The sequence below is a fragment of the Salvelinus namaycush genome, chromosome 14 (genome assembly GCF_016432855.1).
Source record: "Salvelinus namaycush isolate Seneca chromosome 14, SaNama_1.0, whole genome shotgun sequence".
Taxonomy (NCBI): Eukaryota; Metazoa; Chordata; class Actinopteri; order Salmoniformes; family Salmonidae; genus Salvelinus; species Salvelinus namaycush.
The window spans coordinates 33,153,893-33,181,857 of NC_052320.1; the positions used below are offsets into that span (position 1 = coordinate 33,153,893).

The 27,965-nt window shown below is 42.6% G+C and overlaps 1 protein-coding gene and 1 long non-coding RNA gene across 2 annotated transcripts in view; both read left to right on the forward strand.

The window, feature by feature from the left end:
* Window positions 1-27,965, forward strand: part of espn (espin) — a 102,949-nt gene that overhangs the window by 57,248 nt on the left and 17,736 nt on the right. Inside the window, exons 8-10 of the mRNA XM_039007454.1 lie at window positions 1,043-1,204; window positions 3,902-4,133; window positions 15,161-15,306. Of these exons, the coding sequence (XP_038863382.1) occupies window positions 1,043-1,204; window positions 3,902-4,133; window positions 15,161-15,306 (540 nt within the window). The remainder of the gene's footprint in view (window positions 1-1,042; window positions 1,205-3,901; window positions 4,134-15,160; window positions 15,307-27,965) is intronic.
* Window positions 21,288-23,073, forward strand: LOC120059410. The gene is made up of 3 exons (XR_005478143.1): window positions 21,288-21,448; window positions 21,726-21,779; window positions 22,120-23,073. It is a non-coding gene; the product is annotated as an uncharacterized LOC120059410 (long non-coding RNA).

Here is a 27,965-nt window from a genome sequence, read left to right on the forward strand (position 1 = left end):
GGCCTGTGGAATGTTGTCCCACTCCTCTTCAGTGGCTGTGCGAAGTTGCTGGATATTGGCGGAAACTGGAACACACTGTCGTACACTTCAATCCAGAGCATCCCAAACGTGCTCAATGGGTGCCATGTCTGAGTATGCAGGCCATGGAAGAACTGGGACAGTTTCAGCTTCCAGGAATTGTGTACAGATCCTTGCAACATGGGGCTGTGCATTATCATGCTGAAACATGAGGTTATGGCGGCGAATTAATGGCACGACAATGGGCCTCAGGATCTCGTCACGGTATCTGTGTGCATTCAAATGGCCATCGATAAAATGCCATTTTGTTTGTTATCCGTAGCTTATTCCTGCCCATTCCATAACCCCACCACCACCAGGGGGCACTCTGTTCACAACATTGACATTAGCAAACCGCTCGCCCACACGACGCAATAAAAGGCCACTCTAAAATGGGCAGTTTTGTCACACAACACAATGCCACAGATGTCTCCAGTTTTGAGGGAGCGTTCAACTAGCATGCTGACTCCAGAGCTGTTGCCAGAGAATTTAATGTTAATTTCTCTACCATAAGCCGCCTCCAGCATCGTTTTAGAGAATTTGACAGTACGTCCAACCGGCCTCACAACCGCAGACCACATGCAACCACGCAAGCCCAGGACCTCCACATCTGGCTTCCTCACCTGTGGGATCGTCTGAAACCAGCCACCTGGACAGCTGATGAAACTGTGGGTTTGCACAACCAAAGAATTTATGTACAAACTTTCAGAAACCATCTCAGGGAAACTCAGCTGCATGCTCGTCGTCCTCACCAGAGTCTAGACCTGACTGCAGTTCGGCATCGTAACCGACTTCAGTAGACAAATGCTCACCTTTGATGGCCACTGGCACGCTGGAGAAGTGAGCTCTTCATGGATAAATCCCGGTTTCAACTGAACCGGGCAGCAGACATAGGACCAACACTTTACATGTTGCATTTATATTTTTGTTCAGTATGTTATATATTTACTCACTGCTCATTGGCCCCTTTCTTGTTTCTACCCAGCAACTGACTCCAGGAGATCACCACGATAGGCTGCGTCGGGTGGACTCCAACAGAAAGTCTCGAAACTTCAACAAGCAGCCCAGCACCGGGGACTACTACAAAGCCCTGGGTAGCGACACGGTCGACAACCGTGGGATCAGAGCCATGGCGCCTAACGAGGAGGTAAGCAGGACCAGACAACGGGTTGTTCTCCAACTCCATTCCTGGAGAGCAAACTGGGTGTGCAAGCTTGTGTTCCAGCCCAGCACTATATACCTGATTCAACTTATCATGGTCCAGTTGATTGCCTGAAACTGGTGTGATAGTACTGGGCTGGAACACAAGCATGCTCACCCAGTATCTCTCCAGGACCGTAGTATATTCACTGTAGAAGAGGGAGACGTTTGTTTGGGGGGTTCATGGGCTATTCCCCTCTTTTAACATTTTAAATATTTTGTCTGGTGGTTCTGTGACAAACACAAGATCAGTTTTGTAATAGTCAAGTCAGCCGCACAGCGTTTTCAAGCTGTTGATAATCAAAATGGCTGCCATACCATTCCCCATTAGAGTCAACTGGCTTGCACCAACAGGATTGGCTCCTGTAGCGGTCGGTCAGACCAGTGCATCCCCCAGTGACTGCGCTCTAATCTAGCAGAACTCTGTTCCTCCCAGCCAGGCCCTAATCCTCACCTCAACCCAGGTCTTGCTGCCCCACCTGACAAGCCAGCATAGTGCAGCACAACTCTGTCGCGGGACAGAGAAAGAAACTGCTGTCCTAAAGGGCCACAGACGGCAGTGTGTTTCTGTGTTACATAACATCCGATACCAACCGATACCAACGGATACCGCCTGATCTCCGCCCTGTTGTGAAAACTCACTTGCAAAACACAGGCACAAACAAACTGATTACTGTTCCATTATTATCCTCAAAGTGAATCTAACCAGGACTGCACTGTACTACCAGGGAAATTACATTTGAATGCAAACTTGGCTTTATAACAAATCTGTGCTTAACCTTTCAAAGGTTGCGCTAAGGTATGCGATTTGGCTTTTCTTTGCTTCTTAATATTGCTGCTGCTGTATCATTGCTGCCACCCACTCTGCGTTGTGTTTTCTGCTAGTCCACCACCACCCCAACTGTTTGGTTCTTCTTTTTGTTCCCGTTAGGGGGATTGGTATATCTCACTCACTGCCTTTAGTTGATTAATAATGATAATAATTGACACATTGCTCTGGCAGTAAGCTCCCCTGAACGAGCAGAGCCTAATGCCAAAACCACAAGTATTGCAATCTATTTTCAAATAAATGGTTTAACGAATACGTGGGTTTCCTGTCCGAACAAAAAATATAGTCTATAAAAACTAAAATTGTGTTTTAGATGTTTTGTGCTGAAAAAAAACGTGCAGATACATATTTCCACAGACACGCATCATGAGGTCCTGCACGCACAGTCAACCGCAACCCCCCCCCCAAGGAGCGGCCCCATAATGTCATAGGTATCGACAGTTTGAATACTATTGGGTGTAATCTACATTGAGCCAATTAGGACCTTGTGAGTCTACATGTAAAATTGGTGTGAACTCGTCGCACAAATTATGTTCAAAGGTGCTAAGTACTCTCGGCCAACAAACGCTATTCTGAGCCCTTAGTGTCACTCAGTGGTGTAAAGTACTTAAGTAAAATTACTTTAAAGTAGTACTTAAGTAATTTTTGGGGATATCTTTACTTTACAATTTATATTTTTGACAACTTTTACTTTTACTTCGCTACATTCATATATAAAATAATGTACTTTTTACTCCATACATTTTCCTTGACACCCCAAAGTAGTCGTTCGATTTTGAATGCTTAGCAGGACAGGAAAATGGTCCAATTCAAGCACTTATCAAGAGAACATCCTACTGCCTCTTTTCTGGCAGACTCACTAAACACACATGCGTTGTTTGTAAATGATGTTGGAGTGTGCCACTGACTATCCGTACATTAAAATAACCATAAAATTGTGCCGTCTGGTTTGCTTAATATAAGGAATTTGAAATGGTTTAACTTTTTTTATACCTAAGTATATTTTAGCAATTACATTTACTTTTGATACTCCTCAGTATTTTTAAAACCAAATAATTTAAAACTTTTACTCAAGTAGTATTTTACTGGGTGACTTTCACTTTTACTTGAGTCATTTTCTATTAAGATATCTTTACTTTTACTCAAGTATGACAATTGGGTACTTTTTCCACCGCTGGTGTCCCTGTCCCAGAAAGACCTTAGATTATGCCATATTCACTCCATTATTATGGGTGCGCATTAATATTCCCACGGGGTGTTTTAGACAACAAGTGTCTAATTGGGCCGTCATTATAGAGTCAACTACTGTACATCTGTCACAGTATCATTCTCCCTCTCCTCCCACATGCAATAATGTTATGGGCCCAGCCAAGCACTGCTAGACTGTCTATTGGCATGTCTTTCTGTGCAGTCAGGGGTGATACGGTTCATTGGCTCCTACCATTATTACAACTTCCTTTCCAGCTGTCAAGGAATGAGTTGATAGAAAGATCACCATTTGGCGGTGCAAAAATTGGGAGATGTTTACCAAAAATAATAAATAATTAGCTCCATTTCTTCTTTTCCGATGTCCATGGCAAAGGGAGCGATTTTATGGATGTGTTTAAAACTAATATAGTGCGTCTGCGATTCAATAACAAAATTTGCTTTTTATTAAGTGTCCGAGTATTTTAAATGATCTTTTTGTAACATCTCTACATTTTAGCTCTGTCAAAATGAGACCCTTCATATTTAAGATGGACAGGTATCTGTTATGTTTTGACTGGTGGAATACAAACTAACCATTTTATTTTTTATTTTTTATGATCCAATCAGGGTTCTGTGCTATTGGAGGAGCCAGCCGACAGCCCCGCCCCCAGCCCCGAGAACGGCACCACGGAGGAGTTGTCCCTCCCTCCTCCTCTTCCTCCTCTCCCACCTCCCCTCCCCATCGGCAACCCCACCCCGGCACCCCCTCCTCCCCCACCACTGCCCTCGGAAATGCCCACCTACCAGTACAGCCCTTCCTCAAACACCAACCAGCGACGCCCCTCCTCCTCTTCAGGAAGTGAGTGCCCACTGCCGCTACCTGTAGCTTTCGCTCTTTTTCTTTATTTTGCTTTCCTCGCTTTCACTTTGTCTCTGTTTTCACTCTCCCTTTCTTTCTGACATTGTGCTGCAGTTCATTCTGAATAAAAACATGTCATGGTATATTTGCTACTGTATTTTAAATGGTTTATTATGTATTTTTTGCCTGGCCATTGCATTTCACAGATGGCAAAACCTGTGCGAAGTGTCAATAGACTCCTCCGCTCCCCCTGATAGTGCAGTTATTCCTGGAAAGCTGAGTTGGGGCAGGCGCAAAAACAATGTTATCTCATTCTGTAGAGACAGAGAGATGAGTCTGGCCTTACCGTCCCAGATAACTGATTACAAATGTATGCCCTTGCTCAGGGCTACCGTTACCTTGAGAACCGGTTTAGTGTTCAGCCATTTCCTTAATTGCCCCCCTCTCTCTCTGCCTTGACTGACTGACACTACCTGACATGGCTGCTCTTCGCCATGGTTGCTCGTCGCCCCTGTCTGCTCCCTCTGTTCTAGTTACAAAGATGCTGGTTATTTTCTCTGCTTTGGGGGGAATTTGAATTTGGGGAAATGTTCAATTGAGTAGTAGATGTCAAAGAACGTTTTGACCATAGAATGCAGATGTTGCTTGTTTAGAACTGTCCTCAGGTAAGAGGCCGGCAAATTGTTCCATTCCAGAGCTTTGGGGATCTATGACGTCAGCCTCTATAGTTTTTATCTCTATGGTTTTGACTTTCTCATATTTGATTTGTCCTCTTGAACTTGAAACTCATCTGTCTTCTACTAATGAGCTCTCTTATTCCTCCTCCTTCAATTGTGTTCATGGTCCCATCCCTCTCCTCCCCTCCCCTCTGGAACACCTGCTATCTGACTGCATGTGCCTGCCCCTTCTCGCTCTCCTCTTATCTCTCTCTCCACTGCCGCCTCTCCAAGGCGGGGCGTTTCTGTCCCCCTCTCCTCAGTCAGAAGGCGGCCCACTCAAGGTGATGAAGAGTAAGTACTGGGAGCTCCAATTCAATATAACTTTATTTATCCCCTCATGGGCAATTAAGGCGAGTCTCAAATCAACATCCTCGTCCTCCCACTGGACAGATGTCCTGTCTTTTAACAGTTCACACCGTTTCCATTCTACCCCTCCTTTCTTTTACATCCACCTGCCATGATGCTTGTCTCACTGTCTGCCTGCTTGAGACTGTTTGTCATTGTCCACACAGTCTATTGGGCAGAAAACGACAAAGCAAAAGGGGTCGGAGGCTGTATCCTGGTTAGTTGGCAGGTTATAAAGGGTTAATAAGAGTCACATAAAAGTAATAATAGATGGGTAGATGTGTAACAAAGAGCTTATTTAAATTAGGTGTATAGACATATACAGTATAGAGCGGACATGATTCCCCTATTCCATAACATGGCTAAGAAGCGTCGAGCATACCTGTTCTACGGTACTTAAATATATGTATCTGAAACCTCCGAAATAAGTATCCCCAATAGGACCAGCAACACGTGTTTCCTCCTGATGAGAGAGGGTTATTGGTGGGGGTAAAGGGGGGTAAAGGGACTTCAGACGCTTCAATGGCCCTTAGATGCAGCCTGCAGCAGTATAACCATTAGAAATTAACCATAAACCTGGTGCCATTGCATTCCCATTGCTGTGCTATTGCGGTCCCATTGCTGTGCTACACCAGTCCACACCCGTCATCCTTTCCTCTAGAGAAAATATCACACCACACAAAACTGAGCTTTCTGCATTTGTAGACTCTGAATCGCTAAAGCTGAGCTTGTGCGCCGCAGTGAATATTTGCCCGGACCAAAAAGACGAAGGTAGGCCCATCGGCGGGTAATACCATCAGTTGTCAGAGGCCGCTATTTTATGGATATTTTTGTGTATGGTCTGTGTGGATTTATATCTAAATATATATATGAAACATATATGGTTAATCTGTCAAATGAATGAGGTGAATGTGGCCTGTAGCGTTTTGTTTTAGAATAGATGATGGGCCGTGATGGTGCCTTGGAGCTGAAAGGGTCTGCTTCTAGATCTCGCTTTATGTCAATGGTCAGGCTGGCTGGCTGTGTGTGATCAGGCTTCTCATTGGACTAGGCTGCTCATTAGCTTGCCTGACTGAGATCTCTCCCTCCTTCTAATCTACCGGCAGTGCTAATGTGAGCAGGGGTGAGGAAGGGGTGGGGCTGGAGGAGGCAGGATGAGGCAAACGGGGGAAGTGGGGTAAGGCTGGATCTTAAATCCAGGCCCAGTTTGGCAAGCCGCTCGCTGTCGGCGCCAATTACCACTGATTCCTTTGGATTTCTCCCCAACTACGACGGGTCCTTTATAGACAGCTGCTCTCTTTTCTCTGGGCGGAGAGGGAGATGGGGAGAGCGCAGGAGGGAGAGGGGGGGGAGGAGGGGGGGTAAGAAGGGGTGGGTGACTGCATGAAGCTTTGCCCCGGTTTCTCGGTCAGCCTGTTGCCGTTGCCTCGCAGCAAGTCGGGTTTTTGCCTCCCCGGCAGGCAGGAATTAATGAATGATCCATAGTGTACTGGATCGTCAAGTTGAGAGGAAATTTATAACTTAAACTCAGGTGATGTATCTATCCTACTGTTTTATTTGTTTTGAGTGAGCTTTATGCCTTGTCTGTCATTGGGATGTTAAAGATAGGACCTTAGGTGTCTTAGAAAAGGTATGATGAGTCTTGTTATTCAGTTGTGTTAATTCTATTATTGTATAGTTTAGTGTTTGACCTGTTGATTGAGTTGTCAGTCTGATTTGGTTTTATGGTTTTAGGTAGCCCTTGTTGATTTTACCTTTAATTGTTAATGTTATTTGAATACGTTTGTGTTATCTAAACTGAGTTAGTTGGTTTGCTCTTATTTGTCAGTAAAAAATATTGAGTTGCACCCCATTTTGCCCTCAGAACAGCCTCAATTCGTCAGGGCATGGACCCTACAAGGTGTCGAAAGCGTTCCACAGGGATGCTGGCCATGTTGACTCCAATGCTTCCCACAGTTGCCAAGTTGGCTGGATGTCCTTTGGGTGGTGGAGCATTCTTAATACACACGGGAGACTGTTGTGTGTGAAAAACCCAGCAGCGTTGCAGTTCTTGACACACTCAAACCGGTGAGCCTGGCACCTACTAATATACCCTGTTTAAAGGCACTTAAATATTTTGTCTTGCCCATTAACCCTCTGAATGGTACACATACACAATCCATGTCTCAATTGTAAAAAAAAAATATAAACTTCTTTAACTTGTCTCCTCCCTTTCATCTATACTGATTGAAGTGGATTTAACAAGTGACATCAATAATGGATCATAGCTTTCACCTGGATTCACTTGATCAGTCTGTCATGGAAAGAGGAGGTGTTCCTAAGGTTTTGAACACTCAGTGTATATACACAGTACACCCATTAGTCACTTAACTAAGTGCCTTTGCCATATGTAAAAACCACTTTGCATAAATACATTTCTCAGGTAACTCAACAATTGTTTAATACCTGTTATTGTGTTAATAGACAGTCACCATTGTCACTCGATGCATTCTTTAGACAAATCACCTGTTGGCATTGCAGGATGTGTTGTCTATTAATTTCTTTACCAGATAGAAAACCTCTGTTTCTCCAATGTCCTTTACACGAGTACAATGTCCTTTACACGAGTACAATTTCCAAACAAAGTGCTTTTGTTTTCTAGATTTAACAATTAATAGCAGACCCAATTTTTAGGGCACTATTCTGTCGTAAAGAGATTGGGGCTCGTGGCAGCGAAACAGGATTTTTTTGTTTTACACAATGAGCTGTTACGGTCGCTGTGCTGGAGCATTCCTAATCTGTGCATCTTGATTGTTTGTTTCGGTTTGGTCGCGTGAAATAATTTGCTGCAGCATTTTCTCAGTTGCAGCATATTGGCAGACTGTGTCAATCTATCTCTACATTAGCTCTAGAGTGGTGCAAAGTCTTGTTCTTTCCCTTGGAGTTGCACTCGCAGATTATTTGCAGATTTGCCTAAATATATCATCCGGTGCACATGACCCTTCTGGCCAAAATAGTTTTTCGCTTAGTTTCCAAACCATATGATCATTGGAGATGAAATGAGTAGAACCCGAAAGTGGAGGCTCCATTATGGTCCTGTCACAAGGGTGTCATTTTACTCCAAGTGGAGCCAAGCAGGCACTCAAAAAATGATACAATAAAAACAGCATCAAGGCTCCTTTGCACTCATCTCCTCTTTTGCGTTTCATACAGGCCTTAGGTCAGTATTGTGTCTGCCACTAACCGATGGGCAGATGAAATATTCAACAGCCAGGTGTCTACCAGTGCCCAGTGTCAATCGCCACCAAGTCTCTCTCTCTCGCTCTCCCATCTCTCTCTCCTCTTTCTCTTTCTCACTCTTCTCTCTCCCTCTCCCTGACCGATTGGCAGATGAAATATTCAACATCCAGGTGTCTGTCAGTGTCACTCGCCACTAGGGCTGTGGCAGCCACAAAATTTTGTCAGCTGGTGATTGTCAAGCAAATAACTGCCGGTCTCACGGTAATTGACACCGTTAATTAACATAAACACATTTAGCATCTCCTGGCTTCCACACATAGCCTACAAGCCACTGATGTAGACCTTTGGAACATCAACATTTTTACAAGTCTGATAAATTCATGTAATATAGCCTACACCTTCACAATAAATACATTATTTATTTTAGACAGGTCTAAAGAAACATGATATGAAGAAAATGTAGTCTATTTCAGAAGAACAAAATAGCATACTCTGAGTTGTCCTGATCTGGCAATGCCATATGGCTGTGGGCTACACTCATGTAGCAGACAAGATTTGCTTAGAATTACGTGACATTATTTTGTAGTATTTTACAGTATGAAGAATACAATTGAACAAAGCTGAATAAAATAGAAAGGATATTTTCTCCAAATGATTCGAGGGAGTACGAACATGCGGCTATTTTGTGTTGAGCGGTTAACAAAGAAACAGCTTTGTCTATATGCTTAATTTAGAGTTATTTATGTAACTTAAGTTGTAATACAAACAGTGTAAAAACAAAATGTGTGTAAAAACAAAAATTATACATTCTAAGGCTGCAAAATGCGACTAATGATGATTTGAAAAAAGTTGCATGAAAGGCATGAGCTCTGCTTTGTTTTTTTTGTGTAGGCTGTACACATTTCATCAGTCTCTCATTCACAATTTGACAAGTATGTGATAATGCCTCGAATTTCCCAGCGGAATCCCCTTTGTGTGGCTGTAATGCCCCCTAAAAGAATCCATGCCTTTTGCGGCCAGCTGTCGTTTTGCCCTTGGGCTGAATATAATAATTTGCATTCCCTTCTCCATGCGTGCTGTGTGCTCCAAAGCACCTCTCACGCACATGGCTCTCCGTCACGTGATCGGGTCTTTCTCACAGGCTACAGGTGAAGACGGACACATCGAGGACGTACTTATCCATTTCCAAGGCGCATATTGAAGATATTGGAAGAACTGTCCACATTTCCTTTTCAGCCAAGAAGATGAGTAGGCCTAATGAACAGCAAAAGTACTAGCCTATGTCAATCTACTATCCCCCATAGTACAAAAGTTTACCTATTATTTTCTGTGCGAGAAATAAATATTCCAAACATAGTCTGGGACAGGTGTGGGATGTGATAGATTGCAAGTTAATACAACCTCTAGCATCCCCCCAAAAATGTACGCAATGTGGCTGGCGCAACAGATCAGAATGTTTAGCTTAAAATGTCGATCAACTATTGGGCTATTTCTTCACATTATAAGCGCAGCAATGCGCACATGGTAGTAGGCTATAAGCTTGAATGTTCCATTAGCGGGAAAACGCCATTATCAAAAGTGACCGCAAATGCATGCCAGTTAGGCTCTACACCTTTAAGAAGTTATTTGGCCACTTTTAGTTGTGATACAAACCTTATCAAAACATATAGGCCTATGGACTAGGCTACATGAGGTGTAGCCCTAAAGTCGCATTAAAAAGGTATGCATTGTTTCTTGCTTTACGCTGAGCATCATTCACAAGTGATAATATACAATTGATAGGCTAATATTGTCACCCATCCCACTATTCTTGATTTAATCTTGTCTTTACATATACTAAATAATATGTGTGAAATTAGTTTTGATTTAGAATTGACCATTATCATGCACCTGTCTCGAAGCAGAGGCAGGGGGGAAAATACATGTAATCCATGCACTTAAATAGCAAATGTAGGACACTTTTCCTATGGTTAATTTTCATGCCAGCCAGGTAGGCTATACTTCTGTTGTAAAGACAAAGCAATGTGCTTAATATTAGGAAAGTTAAGATATAAATATAATAGGCCTAGCCTATAGAAAACGGATGGGATCCTCCTCTTTTTAATAGAAGCCATCACTCTGTTTTCTCATGCAATTCCATAGCCTATAGAAATGTTGCGCAACATGAAGTGTTTGATTAGACTTTTGATTACAATTGCATTGATGTCAGAATGATTAGAGGGACAATAGAGTGCTGAGTTCCAGGCAGTTAAGTTAGCAAGTATGGTAGGTTACTAATGACCATTAGCAGCATCAGAGCTTGGCGGTCACGTGGAATTTGATTGCCTTCATGACTCGTGACTGCCGGTGTGGCGGTAATACGGTCACCGTTACAGCCCTACTCGCCACCAAGTCTCTCTCTCTCCCCTCTCTCCTAGCTCTCTCTCCTCAATCAATCGATCAGTCAAATGTATTAATAGAGACGTTTTTTACAACAGCAGTTGTCACAGTGCTTATACAGAAACCGAGACTAAAACCCCAGAGAGCAAGCAATGCAGATGTAGAGGCACAGTGGCTAGGAAAAACTCCCTAGAAAGGCAGGAACCTAGGAAGAAACCTAGAGAGGAACCAAGCTCTAAGGGGTGGCCAGTCCACTTCTGACTGTACCGAGTTGAGATTATACTGTAAGAGTACATGGCAATTGAGTATATGCGGGGAAGGGTCCGGTGAACAGGTCAGGGTTCCATGGAGGCAGGCGGAAGAGCAGAAACTGGGTCAGCAGCACGACCAGGTGGACTAGGGACGGGGACAGCCAGGAGTCGTCAGGCCAGGTAATTCTGAGACATGGTCCTAGGGCTCAGGTCCTCTGGGAGGGAAGAGAGATGGGAGGACTAAAGGGTGCGTATCTAAGATCACACAGGACACCAGATATAAGACTGACCATAGTCCCCCGGCACATAGACTATTGCAGCATAAATACAGTAGGCTGCGACGGTGGGGTCGGGGGACACTGGTCCCGTCCAAAGTTACCTCTGGACAGGGACAACCAGGCAGGATATAACCCCACCCACTTTGGAAAAGCACAGCCCCACACCACCAAAGGGATATCAACAGGCCGCTAACTTACTACCCTGAGACAAGGACGGGTATAGCCCGCAATGATCTCCCCACCGCATGAGCCCAAGGACAAGAAGGATGGAGATGCGCAAGCAAGCCAGTGATTCAGCCCCCGTAATAGGGTCGGAGGCAGAGAATCCTAGTGGAGATAGGGGAGCCGGCCAGGCAGAGACAGTAAGGGAGGTTCGTCACTCTAGTGTCTTGCCGTTCGCCTTCGCACCCCTGGGCCAGACTACACTCAATTATAGGATCTACTGAAGAGATGAGTCTTCAGTTAAGACTTAATGTTTGAGACCGAGTCGGCGTCTCTAACATGGACTGGCAGACCATTCCATGAAAATTGAGGTCTATAGGAGAAAGCCCAGCATCCAGCTGTTTGCTTAGAAATTATAGGAACAATAAGGAGGACTGCGTCTTGTGACCATTGCCTACGTGTAGGTATGTACGGCAGAACCAAATCAGCGAGATGGGTAGGCTCGAGTCCATATTATGCTTTGTAGGTTAGCAGTAAAACATTGAAATTAGCCCTAGCCTTAACAGGAATCCAGTGTTGCGAGGCTAGCACTGGGGTAATATGATCACATTTTTGGGTTCTAGTCAAGATTCTAGCAGCTGTATTTAGCACTAGCTGAAGTTTATTTAGTGCCTTGTCCAGGTAGCCGGAGAGTAGAGCATTGCAGTAGTCTAATCTTGAAGTGACAAAAGCATGGATGAGTTTTTCTGCATCAAATTTGGACAAAAAGGTTAAGAGTTTTGCAATGTTATGAAGATGATGATTAAAAGGCTGCTCTTTAAATATTTTTATATGTTTGTTAAAGGAGAGATCAGAGTCCAAAGTAACGCCAAGGTCCTTCACAGTTTTATTTGAGACGACTGTACAGCCATCGAGATTCATTTTCAGATCTGACAGCAGATCTTTGTTTCTTGGGACCTAGAACTAGCATCTCTGTTTTGTATGAGCTTAAAAGTAAACATTTGCCGCCATCCACTTCCTTATGTCTGAAACGTAGGCTTCCAGGGTCAAGGTTTGGCTTTTCCCGGAAAGGCTTTATTACTGCTACTTTTAGTGAGTTGTGTATACATCCGGAGGATAGGGGGCTGTTTATTATATTCGACATAGGAGGGCCAAACACAGTTGGAATAGGGTCCAGACAGCTGGAAGGTTTAGAGGCTATGACTATTTTCAAATCAAATCAAAGTTTATTTGTCACATGCGCCGAATACAACAGGTGTAGACCTTACACTGAAATGCTTACTTACAAGCCCTAACCAACAGTGCAATTTTTAAGTAAACAATAGGTATTAGGTAAACAATAGATAAGTAAAGAAATAAAGATAAAAAATTTAAAATGACACTGAAAATAACAGTAGTGAGGCTATATACAGGTGGTACCGGGACAGAGTCGGGGGCACTGGTTAGTCGGGCTAATTGAGGTAATATGTACATGAATGTATAGTTAGTGACTATGCATAGATGATAAACAGAGAGTAGCAGCAGCATAAAAGAGGGGTTGGCGGGTGGGTGGTGGTGGGTGGTGGGACACAATGCAAATAGTCTGGGTAGCCAATGTGAGGGGGCACCGGTTAGTCAGGCTAATTTAGGTAATATGTACATGAATGTATAGTTGAAGTGACTATGTCTAGATGATAAACAGAGAGTAGCAGCAGCGTAAAAGAGGGGTTGGCGGGGTTGGGGGGTGGGGGTGGCGGGACACCATGTAAATAGTCCAAGTAGCCATTTGATTACCTGTTCAGGAGTCTTATGGCTTGGGGGTAAAAGCTGTTGAGAAAACTTTTGGTCCTAGACTTGGCGCTCCGGTACCGCTTGCCATGTGGTAGCAGTGAGAACATTCTATGATTGGGATGGCTGGAGTCTTTGACAATTTTTAGGGCCTTCCTCTGACACCGTCTGGTGTACAGGTCCTGGATGGCAGGCAGCTTAGTCCCAGTGATGTACTGGGCCGTACGCACTACCCTCTGTAGTGCCTTGCGGTCGGAGGCCGAGCAGTTGCCGTACCAGGCAGTGATACAATCAGTCAGGATGCTCTTGATGGTGCAGCTGTATAACCTTTTGAGGATCTGAGGACCCATGCCAAATCTTTTCAGTCTCCTGAGGGGGGATGGGTTTTGTTGTGTCCTCTTCACGACTGTCTTGGTGTGTTTGGACCTTGTTGGTGATGTGGACACCAAGGAACGTGAAGCTCTCAACCTGCTCCACTACAGCCCGTCGATGAGAATGGGGGCGTGCTCGGTCCTCCTTTTCCTGTAGTCCACAATCATCTCCTTTGTCTTGATTACGTTGAGGGATAAGTTGTTATTCTGGCACCACCCGACCAGGTCTCTGACCTCCTCCTTATAGGCTGTCTCGTTGTTGTCGGTGATCAGGCCTACCACTGTTGTGTCGTCTGCAAACTTAATTATGGTGTTGGAGTCGTGCCTGGCCATGCAGTCGTGGGTGAACAGGGAGTACAGGAGGGGACTGAGCACGCACCCCTGAGGGGCTCCAGTGTTGAGGATCAGCGTGGCAGATGTGTTGCTACCTACTCTCACCACCTGGGGTCGGCCCGTCAGGAAGTCCAGGATCCAGTTGCAGAGGGAGGTGTTTAGTCCCAGGATCCTTAGCTTAGTGATGAGCTTTGAGGGCACTATGGTGTTGAACGCTGACATATAGTCAATGAATAGCATTCTCAAGTAGGTGTTCCTTTTGTCCAGGTGGTGAGGTGCTGCCAGTTCTGTGCAGACTCAGGACAACAGAATTTTTGAGAAATATCCATATTCAAGAAGAGTCCGTAATTTGTTTTCGAATGATCATGATCTTTTCATCTAAGAAGTTCATGAATTCATCACTGCTGAAGTGAAGGCCACCCTCACTCGGGGAATACTGCTTTTTAGTTAACTTTGCGACAATTTTTGATTGTTTTTATTCTCCTCAATCAAGTTAGAGAAATAGGCTGATCGGGCAGCAGTGAGGGCTTTTCGTTATTGCATGGTACCATCTTTCCAAGCTAGTCAGAAGACTTACAATTTGGTGGAGCGCCATTTCCGTTCCAGTTTTCTGGAAGCTTGCTTCAGTGCTCTGTATTTTCTGTATACCAGGGAGCTAGTTTCTTGTGACACATTTTTTGTTTGTTTTTAGCGGTGCGACTGCATATAGGGTATTATGCAAGGTTAAGTTTACATTCTTGGTTAGGTGGTTAACTGATTTTTGTACCACAACGTCCTTTGGTAGGTGGAAGGGAGTCTGGAAGGGCATCAATGAATCTTTGGGTAGATAATCCTTTGTTGGGGTCTAAGCTAATTTTTTGTTACCATTAAACGTAATAAGATGTAGACTTCTCCATGTGAATATTGAAGTAGCCAAAAATGTGAATGTTATCTGCCATGACTACAAGTTCCGATAGGAATTCAGGGATCTCAGCGAGGAACGCTGTATACAGCCCAGGAGGCCTGTCAACAGTACCTATAAAAAGGGATTGGGTAGGCTGCCTAGATTTCTCCCCCCTCTCTCTTTCCTCTCTCCCCTCACTCTTTCTTCTCTCTTTCTTTCCCCCCTCTCCCTCGCTCTCCTCTCTCTTTTGCTCCCCTCTCTCTCTTGCTCTCTCTCTCCCCCTGCCTCACTTTTCCATAATTTTTTTTTGTCCTCCCCAGGCAACAAATCTTTCAACATGATGTCCCCCACCGGAGACAACTCTGAGCTGCTGGCCGAAATAAAAGCGGGGAAGAACCTGAAGCCCACTCCACACAGTAAAGGCTACACCACTGTCTTCTCCAACAGTGGCCCGCCGGGCAACAACGTAGGTGGCACAATATCTACAGGAAAGGGAAAGGGGGATACCTAGTCAACTGAAATGTGTCTTCTGCATTTAACCCAACCCCTCTGAATCAGAGAGGTGCGGGGGGCTGCCTTAATCGACATCCACGTCATTGGCGCCTGGGGAACAGTGGATTACCTGCCTTGCTCGGGGGCAGAACGACAGATTTTTGCATTGTCAGATGATATGTTCATTGTAGCAGACACTTTATCCACATTCAACAAAGACTTATGATTCACATATTCTGTATGGGTCAAATCCTGACTTCAATTGAAGTCAAATTTTCACTTGCTTAAGTGTCAATGTGAGACTAAGTGAAAATTTGACTTAAGTAGAAGTTAGGATTCGCCCTAAGTACGTATTCAAGGAAAAATATGGTGCTGTTACAAACTCCAGCATGCTCCAACCAACTGAGCCATCAGATTGGATAGCGTAGTATTAGCAAAGCAGTTTGACTCATTCTGGAAAATTAGGTTCAGTAATCTGTGTTGGAGGTAATATGGGATCTCTAGTCACTTAGTCCTTCTTTAAAAGCGACATTCAAACAGCATTCTATCATTTGGTCTGTTGTCGTTGACAATAAGAAATGTTCAAACAAACTGTGCCATCATATCTACTTGCCAACGCAGGAGTTAGCAGTTGTAGCCAGAGTAGGACAGCGAGTCGCATCTCCTTTGACGTTGTCCAAAAGTGCTCGTCTTACTACTGACCGTTGGAAGAGCAAAAGCCAAAACACAGAAATATTAATACCAAAGATATACTTGTGAGTGAATCGTGACTTTTTAGCTCAGACAGTAGTAGAAGTAGTCACAACTGAGTATTAGGAGAGACTGTAACGTTGTGTACTGCCAACATAGAATCATTGTTTGCAGTAAGCCAAGGGAAACGGTTATGTCATTATAACCAGGTTGTACAGCTAAGACTGGAAGTAATTCTAGTCAATATCCACAATGCTACCGCATCTAAAACTGTGTTCAATTGTAAAGGCTTCTGCTGCATAGGCAAATATTTGGATTTGCCCAAAATACTACAGTTTACTATATAATACTACAGTATTTACTATAGAATTCTGTAGTATACTGTAGAATACTATACTACACTGTAGTATCCCTCGCGTGTGTAGTACTTACCACTGAATGTTGTAGTATACTGTAGGCTATTATAGTAAATACTACAGTATTATCTGCAAAAGTACATTGTAGTAAATACTACAGTAATGTCTGCAAAAACACTACAGTAAATACTAAAGTATATTACAACCGGCAAAAACACTACATTAATTACTATAGTATATACTACCGTTTCCTTTTACTACAGTATTTATACTATAGTTAACTGTAAATACTACAGCATACTACAGTAAATACTGTAGTATAGGACCCCAGATTGAGTGCACACTGTCGATTGACCTGTGAAACCTCATTTGAGTGACTAGACACACTCTGCAACATGAGACCCGCTCGCATTTCACATGATCAACATACACTCTGTGTGTACTGTACAGTGTGACCATTGTCCCTTTTGAGACTAACCAGACAGTGACCTCAGCCATTTGCACATATCACAATATGATCATTTAACACATGGTCAAATGATGACTCACTGATGGCTGAACAAACATGTCACTGAATGGTGGCTTTTAATGCTGCTTACTGCACTCTGCTACTGTGGAAAAGAATTGAGGAAGTCTAAAACTCTGTGACCTGACTCGAGCCATTGTTCTCCTCCTGGTAGCAGAGCTGGCCTGGCCTCCACCCCCATGCTTGGTTGCATAACACGGAGTCAGCCCAAAGCGTCCACTCAGCGAACACAATAAGCAATCCAATACTAGTGGCGCTCTGTGTGGGCATTGTCTTGTCTTCTTAATTGCCGTGTGACACATCAAAGCAACGTGTTAGGTTCTCCAGTTATTTTTTTTTTTTATTATTATTATTATTATTATTTTTTTTTTTTATCTTTATTTTAACAGGGAAAACAGACTGAGACCTAGATCTCTTTTACGGCTGTGCCCTGTGTAAACATGTTGACATGTACAGTTTTAGACATACAGACAAGAACATTTCAAAACATACACAATTCAACAGAAACAATCACAGACAACATCATATTGATCCTCCATAAACATTTTAAAATGGGCAAGGGACACCAGAGTGTCTAACTTAAGTTGGATCTGCAGTTTGTTCCATAAATAAGGTGCAAAGGAACTGAAGGCAGTCCTACCCAACTCTGTGGAGACCGCAGGAGTCTCTAATGTAATCCACATCTGTGATCTGGTTTTAAAATTAGTACATCTTGTGGAAATTAATGATGATATATATGGAGGTAGTTTTAAAAGAAGTGCTTTATAAATAAACAAGAGAGCATGTTGCTCTCGCCTCACAGATAGAGAGACCCAACCCACATGTTGATATAGGATACAGTGATGAGTTCTGTAACTATCACCCGTGATAAACCTGAGTGCACAATGGTAAATAGCATCCAGTGGTTTTAATGTGTTTGCCGATGCATGCATATAGATAATATCACCATAATCTAAAACGGACATAAAAGTAGCCTGCACAATTTTTTTCCTATTTACAGAGGACAGACAAGCCCTGTTTCTGTAAAGGAATCCTATCTTGAATTTGAGCTTTTTTCCCAATTCAGTAACATGTTTTTTAAAAGAAAGCCTATCATCTAACCATACCCCTAAGTATTTATATGCAGAGACCTTATTGATTTGAGTACCATCCAAGCTAGTGATTACAAACGTGTTTCTAACTGGGAGTTTAGACCTAGAAAAAAACATGACATTTGTTTTCTTAGCGTTTAAAACAAGTTTAAGCTGTAAAATAGACCCCTGTAGTATCCTAAAATCAGACTCCAACTGCATTAAAGCTTGGTCCGCTGTTGGAGCAATAGAGTACATAACTGTGTCATCTGCATATAAATGGAATTTACAATATCTGACATCATCACCAATGTTGTTTATATAAAGTGAGAACAATAGTGGGCCAATTATTGAACCCTGAGGGACCCCTTTAAGTAACTGTAAGGGGTCAGACTTGACCCCATCGACCATGACGGCTTGAGTTCTATCTTTAAGATAGTCATAAAACCATCGGCAGGCATCAGTGCCCAGTCCTATAGATGACAGCTTACTCAAAAGGATAGCATGGTCTACAGTGTCAAAAGCTTTTGACAAATCTACAAACAACGCAGCACAGTGCTTTCTATCGTCTAAGGCATTTGCAATATCATTTACAACAAGCATAGTGGCCGATGTGGTACTGTGTTTAGATCTAAAACCAGATTGATTGGTACTAAGAATACTGTTAGCAGAAAGAAAAGATTGTAACTGTTTGTTGACTATAGATTCTAGAATCTTTACCAGACAAGGGAGCCTAGAGATGGGTCGATAGTTATCCAAATCACTACCGTCACCTCCCTTATGTAATGGCAGAACAAAAGCTGCTTTCCACACCTTAGGGATATTTCCTGTGCTTAATGTTAGATTAAAAATGTGTGTTACTGGACCAGCAAAAATAGGTGCAGCACACTTAAGTAAGTACGGGTCTAAATTGTCAGCGCCTAAGGATTTCTTAGTATCAATGGCACACAGGGCAATTAGAACCTCTGCTTCAGTTATTTTCTGGAAACTAAAAACAGGGTTACCATTTTTCAGAGTAACGGTTGAAAAGCAAGACGAAAAATCAACTAACTGGCCAGTACCACAAAGTCCACTTTTCCTTTCAAATAAAAAACCAGCAGAGATGAAATGCTTATTAAAAGCATCACAAATATCATTTTTTTCAGTTAGAATACAGAAGTCTGAGGTAATTTGCTTAGGAAGAGAAACAGCAGAATTCCCCCGTTTCAGTGAATTAACGGTTTTCCAGAATTTTGCAGGATCTCCTGCAGAATCTGTCATAGCATTAAGGAAGTAATTTGATTTTGCCTTTTTGACAGCTGCAGTACATTTATTTCTCAATTGCCTAAAAAACAGCCAATCAGCTGGAGTACCTGTTTTCCTCGCCAAGGCCCAGGCCCGATTCTTTTGCAGGAAAAGACCTGACAATTCAGGAGAGAACCAAGAACTGGTTCGGTTTCTTACTCTGTGATTCTTAAGCGGGGCATGTTTATCAGACATAGAGGTAACAATAGAAGACAAAAAAGCAAGGGCTAAAACCGGGTCCAGAAAGCAGCAAGTGGATAAAAGCTCAGAGTGATATAAGTCAAGGATAAAAGCTTGCTGTGAGAAATGTTTATAATTTCTCTTAGAGATTATACAGGGATCAGAGTGTTTCAGCCTGGTATCTCTAATACAAGCAATAGGGCAGTGGTCACTGATATCATTTGCAAAAACCCCACTGGCTGTGTATTTATGGGGGGTATTTGTTAGAATAATGTCTAGTAGAGTGGATTTTACTGGGTTCTTAAAGTTGGGACGGGTTGGTTTAGTTATCAGCTGAGTTAGATTTAGCTCAGTACAAATGCCTTTTAATTTATCGGATACTGGTGAGAGCCAATCCAGGTTAAAATCTCCCAAAATCAGTAATTCAGAGTTTGCATAATTAGACAGTATATCAGATAAATTGCATAGAGTACAAGGAGGAGCTGAGGGGGGGGGCGATATACCCCTGCTAGAGTTAAATGAGCATTATTACCAAGTACCACGTTTAAAACTAGACATTCATATTGCTTTGAGACAGAGGTTGATATGGACACAGAAACATTTAAGCAGCATTTAACATGAATCGCAATACCACCACCTCTACCAACTCTATCAGTTCTATAAATATTGTATCCAATCAACTGAACATCTGAATCTGGCACAGAATCACACAGCCACGATTCAGATACAATCAGAACGTCAACATTTGATTGTGAGACCAAAATTTCAATAAAGTCCAACTTTTGGATCAGGCTTCTAGCATTCAAATGAATTATTCCAATACCATTGCTACGGGAATTCATATCAGATGGAGTATCCAAGGTAGCACCTGAAGCTGCACTAGATGAGCAATAAACCATTTTCGAGCTATTGACAGAGCTCAATTTTATGGGGACAAGATTACTACTAACAATACCTCTCTGCATGTGAGTAGTATTCGCAATACGGTGATTGGACAATAAACTAGGAATTGCAGAAGGGTTGTTAACTGTAGTTTGTTCCATATTTGCAATTGAGGAACTAATTAATGAAACTGGGAGAGGAGCATTGAACATAGTCTGATAGGGGAGCGTACAATCCCAAAAGTCAACCCCCGAGAATACACAACGTCAGGTATCAAAGGCTCTACATGAGGCAAGAGTAAGAGACATGTTGGTGGAGAGGATGCTGGAGCCATACCTGTTAAGATGTAAATTGTCCCGAAGAAATAGACCTGGTCGGTCTGTAAAAGCTGCAAAGTTATCCACAAAAGGAATTCTCATCGTGCAGCAGTATCCCTTAAGCACTCTGGCTCATTTCAAATGTACTCCCCTACGTATTTATTTGGACAGTGAAGCTAAAATGTTTTATTTGGCTCTATACTCCAGCATTTTGGATTTGAGATCAAATATTTTTTTGAGTAGACAGAACAGAATGTCACCTTTTTATTTTAGGGTATTTCCATACATACAGTACCGGCCAAATATATTGGTACCCTTTCACTTTTCTTAAATAATTCTCTATTTCTTCTAAAATAAGTTGAAATGTAAAAACACTTTAGTTCTCCACACCTTGTTATTAGATTTTCAACATTTTCAACAATATTTTTGTAAACTTAAAGGGAAATTTCCCTGCTGCTCTATTTCACCATATGCCCATTTAATATGTTATTAACATATCATGTGTGTCATAAAAATTGCAACACGCAAATACGAGCGTTTCTGCATCTCACTGGTTTTAACAGGCCGTCTACATGTTCTGGTTGTTAGCAAACCACAATATCCAGAGTTCGTAGCGATTTCAGGACGTGCAGAAATATCAAAATGTCTGTGTTTGTAGCCAGCACTTCCAGCCAGAGGATTTCGAAACTGATGGGGTTGCCAGGTGGTCGAACGTTAAAGTGATGCTTTTCCATTGATTTTCCCCTTCACTTCAAAGAGGAAGGCATGCGATCAGCCAACATCAGTGCAGCAGAAAAGAAGTCAAGCTGAGGTAAAGGTAGCTAACGTTACCTAGCTAACTAGCTAGCGAACTACATTTGTTTATCTAAACCAAAATCTAGCTAGCTAGCTTTCATAATACACTGGCTAAACATTCCAAAGTAAATCAATGTAAATAGCCAGCTGTTATCTGGCGACGTGATTTGAAATGTTGCATTGTGAGCTTCATTAGGTTAATTTAGCTAGCTACAGCCTACTGGACTGTATCTAACCGTTAACTAGCTAGCGATCTAACTACCACAGAGGCTAACGTGATTATGTGTTTATAGAGCCCGATCCCATCTGCAGCAGCATCAACATCAAGCTCAGCACCAGGAACTATTGTAAGTCACTTTTGCTAGATTTTTCCATGACTCCATGATGAGCAAATACATATACTGGAGCTAGGCATAAACATGTTCTGTGTCTTGTTGTTATAGAAGCTACAACTTCGACTGTAGTTTTCTCTATATTATGGCGGCTTAGCTGATTGTTCATGTTTGAAAATGGAAAAAGGAGATATTAGGTGTGTGTGACTGACTGGTGTCTGTTGGGGGGGGGGGGGGGGGGGGGGGGGGGGGGTGAAGGTTAATATGCATGATCTATTGACGTAAGGGGCGTGGGTATTGATGGGGACAAAGTAGTACAATTTTGACTAATCACTGACTACTGTGTGTCCTACAGGCTAACCCTGCTACTGATGACGATGAACTTAACACCAGCTTTAGTAGTACAGAGCCCGCAGACCCATTGGATGAAAGCTTTCAGCCGGGAACAAGCTCAACATCATCTGACTCGTAAACAAGCCAGGACGGCCAAAGGCATTTATGAAAGCACAAATACCCTCTTGAGAAAACAACAAAATCACCAATACACTAAACTGTCTACAAGCCAAGTGCTCCTCAAACTTGTCACACCCTTGTAGTCAGTTCTTTGAGAGGGGTTGTTAGTTTACTCTTCTAGCCTATTCACTCCATTGTTGGCAGTGCTTGTCTACTCAACAGCACAACTGTAGGTGCTCATACACAACAATACACAACTAGACTGTCTATATGTCAAGCCCCCCTCAAACTTTTCACATCTGTTAGCAGCCCATCTCAAAGCCCCATTATTTAAATGTAACAAAACACATACCTGTTTACTGTTCCATGTTTTGTTTACAGATTAACATGGTTTATTTTATGATTATACATCCTCATGATCAGTCGTCATGTCTTTCCAGGATACTTACAGTACAAACAATTATTCTGCAAGAGGTCAAAGAAGTGGGTGGTGAAGAAAGTGCACAAGCCCAGAACCCACCACTTCAGGGAGACGCTTATCCACCTGGTTGTGGAGTGCAGAAAATAACAGACTGTTGTCAACAAGCAGCCAGACTCACAGCTCCCCCTGCCAACATTGCCACAGCGCCAAAGCCTGCTAAACCAGCTGACATTACCCAACAGTAGAAGAGGTGCACCAGCTGAAGAACATTCTGGAACCTGCCTGGAACATTCAACCAACACCCATATTCAGTTAGACTGATGTTTTAGTATAATATAGAATACCTAGTATGTTCACAACTGCATTGTGGTATAGATATTGCTGCCTCTCAAAAGTTTGTACACACCTACTCATTTTCTACATTGTAGAATAATTGTGAAGACATAAACTATGAAATAACACATATGGAGTCATGTAGTAACCAAAAAAGTGTTAAAAAAAATCTAAATATATTTGAGATTCTTCAAAGTAGCCACCCGTTGGCCTTGATGACAGCTTTGCACACTCTTGGCATTCTCTCAACCAGCTTCATGAGGTAGACACCTGGAATGCATTTCAATTAACAGGTGTGCCTTGTTAAAAGTTCATTTATGGAATTTCTTTCTTAATGCGTTTGAGCCAATCAGTTTGCAGCCCAAATAAATGCTTTCCAGAGTTCAAGTAACAGACACATCTCAACATCAACTGTTCAGAGGAGACTGCGTGAATTAGGCCTTTATGGTCGAATTGCTGCAAAGAAACCAGTACTAAAGGACACCAATAAGTAGAAGATACTTGTTTGGGCCAAGAAACACAAGCAATGGAAATTAGACCGATGGAGATCTGTCCTTTTGGTCTGATGAGTCCAGATTTGAGATGGTTGGTTCCAACCTCTGTGTCTTTGTGAGATGAAGAGTAGGTGAACGGATAATCTCTGCATGTGCGGTTCCCACCGTGAAGCATGGAGGAGGTGTGGTGGTGCTTTGCTGGTGACACGGTCTGTGATTTATTTAGAATTCAAGGCACACCTAACCAGCATGGCTACCACAGTATTTTGCAGCGATATGTCATTCCATCTGGTTTGCTTAGTGGGACTATCATTTGTTTTTCAACCGGACAATGACCCAACACACCTTCAGGCTGTGTAAGGCTATTTGACCAAGAAGGAGAGCTGTATCAGATGACCTGGCCTCCACAATCACCCGACCTCAACCCAATTGAGATGATTTGGGATGAGTTGGACCGCAGAGTGAAGGAAAAGCAGCCAACAAGTGCTCAGCATATGTGGGAACTCCTTCAAGACTGTTGGAAAAGCACTCCTCATGAAGCTGGTTGAGAGAAGGCTAAGAGTGTGCAAAGCTGTCGTCAAGGCAAAGGGTGGCTAATTTGAAGAATCTAAAATATATTTTGATATGTTGAACACTTTTTTGGTTACATGATTCCGTATGTGTTATTTAATTTTTTCATTCAAGAAAAACCCTTGAGCGAGTAGGTGTGTCCAAACTTTTGACTGGTACTGTGTATAATTTTATAGTTTTATATAATATCCTTTACAAGTGTACTGACAAGTGACTAAATGATTCCCGCTGCATCAGAAACAATAGTGTTGACTTCAACTTCTGGATCAATGCATTGTGATATTCATGAAATGTATTTGGATAAACTAGTGTTGTGACGTTGCTATCATTTGTCATGCTGGTATAAAGGATTTGGAGACAGGCGCAGGAATACACAATAGCAGTTTTTAATACACCCAAAACAAACACGTATACAAAACACTGGGCTGTACCCAAACAAAAGAGCGAGGGTAAACCTCGTTGGACGACACGGGATGTTCTCCGTAATACACACTATATGTAGCACGCAGCATAACAGCTGCACCAACGCATAGGTACTCACACGACCAAAGGACATGGGAACAATAACCGACAAAGACAGAGGGAACAGAGGGCACATATATAACATACTAATCAGGGGAAATGGGAACCAGGTGTGTGTAATCAGACAAGACAGTCCTGGGTTGATGATAGTGAAGCCTAGAAAGCCGGTGACGTAGACCTCCGGAACTGGTGAACAGAATGAGGAGCAGTGCCGGGGGGATCCGTGACATCATTAATGTGTTTGACAGTTATTTTATCAAATCCATTAACTGTTTAATTATTACGATGATTAAATTAATCATGTAACAATTCGTGATCTTTGGGCACCATGGGAAAAGTTATTTAACGAGTTACTATCTCCCCGACTAAACTCTAAAGATATAATATCTCTTACATCAGTCACAGTCAATTCATTAATTCTTATTTACCTCATCAGTCTCATTCTGAACGTCGAATAATCCGTTAAATCTGCACGAACCCTATTCTCCATGATGAATCAGCTTACACAAATTGGCTTAATTATTTATTTACTAACTAATGAAATAATCACACAGAAATACATTAACATGGACTCCCGAGTGGCGCGGTGGTCTAAGGCACTGCATCGCAATGCTAGCTGTTCCACTAGAGATTCTGGGTTCGAGTCCAGGTTCTGTTGCAGCCGGTCGCGACCGGGAGACCCATGGAGCGGCACACAATTGGCCCAGCATCGTCCGGGTTAGGGGAGGGTTTGGCCGGCAGGGATGTCCTTGTCCCACTGCGCACTAGCGACTCCTGTTGCGGTCCGGGGGCAGTGCATGCTGACACTGTCGCCAGGTGTTTCCTCTGACACATTGGTGTGGCTGGCTTCCGGGTTAAGTGGGCATTGTGTCAAGAAACAGTGTGGCTTGGTTGGGTTGGGTTGGGTTGTGTTTCAGAGGACGCATGGCTCTCGACCTTCGCCTCTCCTGAGTCCGTATGGGAGTTGCAGCGATGAGACAAGACGGCAACTACCAATTGGGGAGAAAACTGGGGGGGGGGGGCAAAAAATAAACAATAGAACATACATACATAACACACACAGGATAGATTATACACTGATTATTAACATGATGCAATGAAAAGTCCCTATTGGACTAACCCGATATGACAGCTTGTTACGCAATGAAAGGGGGTGGAAGAAAGTGCGGGAGGAGGAGAGACACTCATTGTAAGTAGGGATATTTAGCACTGCTCATTCGGATTTAGAAATGCAAGGTAAATATTTACGCTTGTATGTCTTTGTCGTCTCGCCCTGTTGAAAGCGCCTGGAGTCAGTCGACAGAAAGTCTCTATGTAAGTCTCTGGTTGTCCACCAGAGATCATGTCTTTTGTAGTCGTAGCCTCTTGGTCTCGGAGTGTCTGTTATAACGGATCTTCCAGAGGTGTACCACGTGGTGTTTAGCAGTCCTTGTCCTTCGCTCTGTTTGTTTAGAATAGATACCCACCTATAGTGGTGAGAGGAAATTGTTCTTCGTCTTTGGTCGAGTTTCCTAGGCTAACCGTGCATAAACAGCTGCAGTGTTACTCTCGTCATCGGATGATAAATGACCGGACCAAGGTGCAGCGTGCTAGGGATACATTCTCTCTTTATTTGAAAACGTAACACCGGGAAAAAACAATGAACACAAACCGAACGTAAAGCTAGTCCTGCAGAAAGCAACAAACAAAGACAAGATCCCACAAAACCCAAAAGGAAACTGACAACTTATATCTGATTCCCAATCAGAGACAACGATAGACAGCTGCCTCCGATTGGGAATCAAACACACTAACATAGAAACAGAAAACCTAGAATGCCCACCCTAATCACACCCTGACCTAACCAAATAGAGAAATAAAAAGGCTCTCTAAGGTCAGGGCGTGACATGCAGACTATATGTCCCTGTGTAGTCTTCTTCTTCTTCTTCGAGAGAGAGAGAGTTTCAGAGGGTCTTGCCATTTTCTGGTATTGTAGTCTAAACCATTTCGTAACGTGTTCAGATCGCGCTGCACGTATACGAGTCTTTAGCTTTAAACCATTTGTGACGTCCGGCTTACCGTCCGTATACTGGTCTAAATGGTTGATTATTCAGGGTACAGCTAAGACCACTGTCCACACCGGCAGCAAACCAGCATGTTTTGGTCTCTAGAGATTACAATTCCCACCATTTCAAACGAGTGGATGATCCTCACGTTCTCTGGTCTAATGTAATGTTTCATTAGGAGTCCTTTTATAAACACTTGGAGAAAAAGGGCGTTCCCTCCTTTTGTCATAATGTCTGTGCTCACATGTGCGTGTTTACTGACTGGGTAAAACTTTACATGAAAGACAAGTCTCATTTAGAAGGCTAAAATCACATTTCATCTTCTCACAAATAGTTTCATATTTAATCATATAAGTTCCACAGCATTTAGAGGTAAATCTGATAACTGGGACAAATACATTTGTAGAGTTACCATTATTTGGTTATACAGTTCTTAATTATATCACAAAACAACAACTTATTTGACATGATTATTATTTAGAGCCCCACCAACCATTTCCCACATTATTTACGTTAGAAATATTGTTTCAATGACCAACCTTTTGATGTTTACAGACAGACATGAAAAACTACAGGTAATCTAGTAAAAAACCATAGAATTCACAAGAGTATAACAAAAACAGCAAATTAAAAACATTGACAGGTCAGGGAATCAGCCTCAAAATCCTTCATCAATGATTTAAAAACACCAATCAGGACAAGTTCTTCAAGTTTAAAAGTATTTTGTAAGGCGTTCCAAGCCGATGGCGCAGAGGACGTAAAAGCCCTTTTACCAAATTCAGTTCGGACATATGGAACAGTTAGCAGGATAAAGTCCTGCGAAAGAAGAGAGTACCCACCACATTTCTGAACAATACAAATGGCCAAATAAAATGATAGAGTCCCCAAAATGGCTTTCTAAATGAAAGTATACCAGTGACTGAGCCTACGATTGACTAGAGAAGGCCAGCCAACCCTGGTATATAAAGTGTGGTGGTGTGTGAGGGTAAATTTCTAACACAACCAAAACAAACTGCAAATGCATCCAACAAGTTTGTAGAGTTACAAGCAAGCTTGATGTGGTCATTGCGTACTAGGAATATGAAACTTTTGAATACTGTAATACACTAAGTTAATTTTTCCAAATACTAATGATACCTTCAAATGGTGGGACTAGATACATAAAGTGCTTTCATTTCTAAACGGTAAAACATATGTATGAAAATACCCTCAAATAAAAAGTGACATTCTGTACTGTCGCCTCATATAAAACATTTCATCTCAAATCCAAAATACTGGAGTATAGAGCCAAATTTAATGTTTTAGCTTCGCTGTCCAAATAAATACAGTGCCTTCGGAAAGTATTCAGACCCCTTGATTTTTG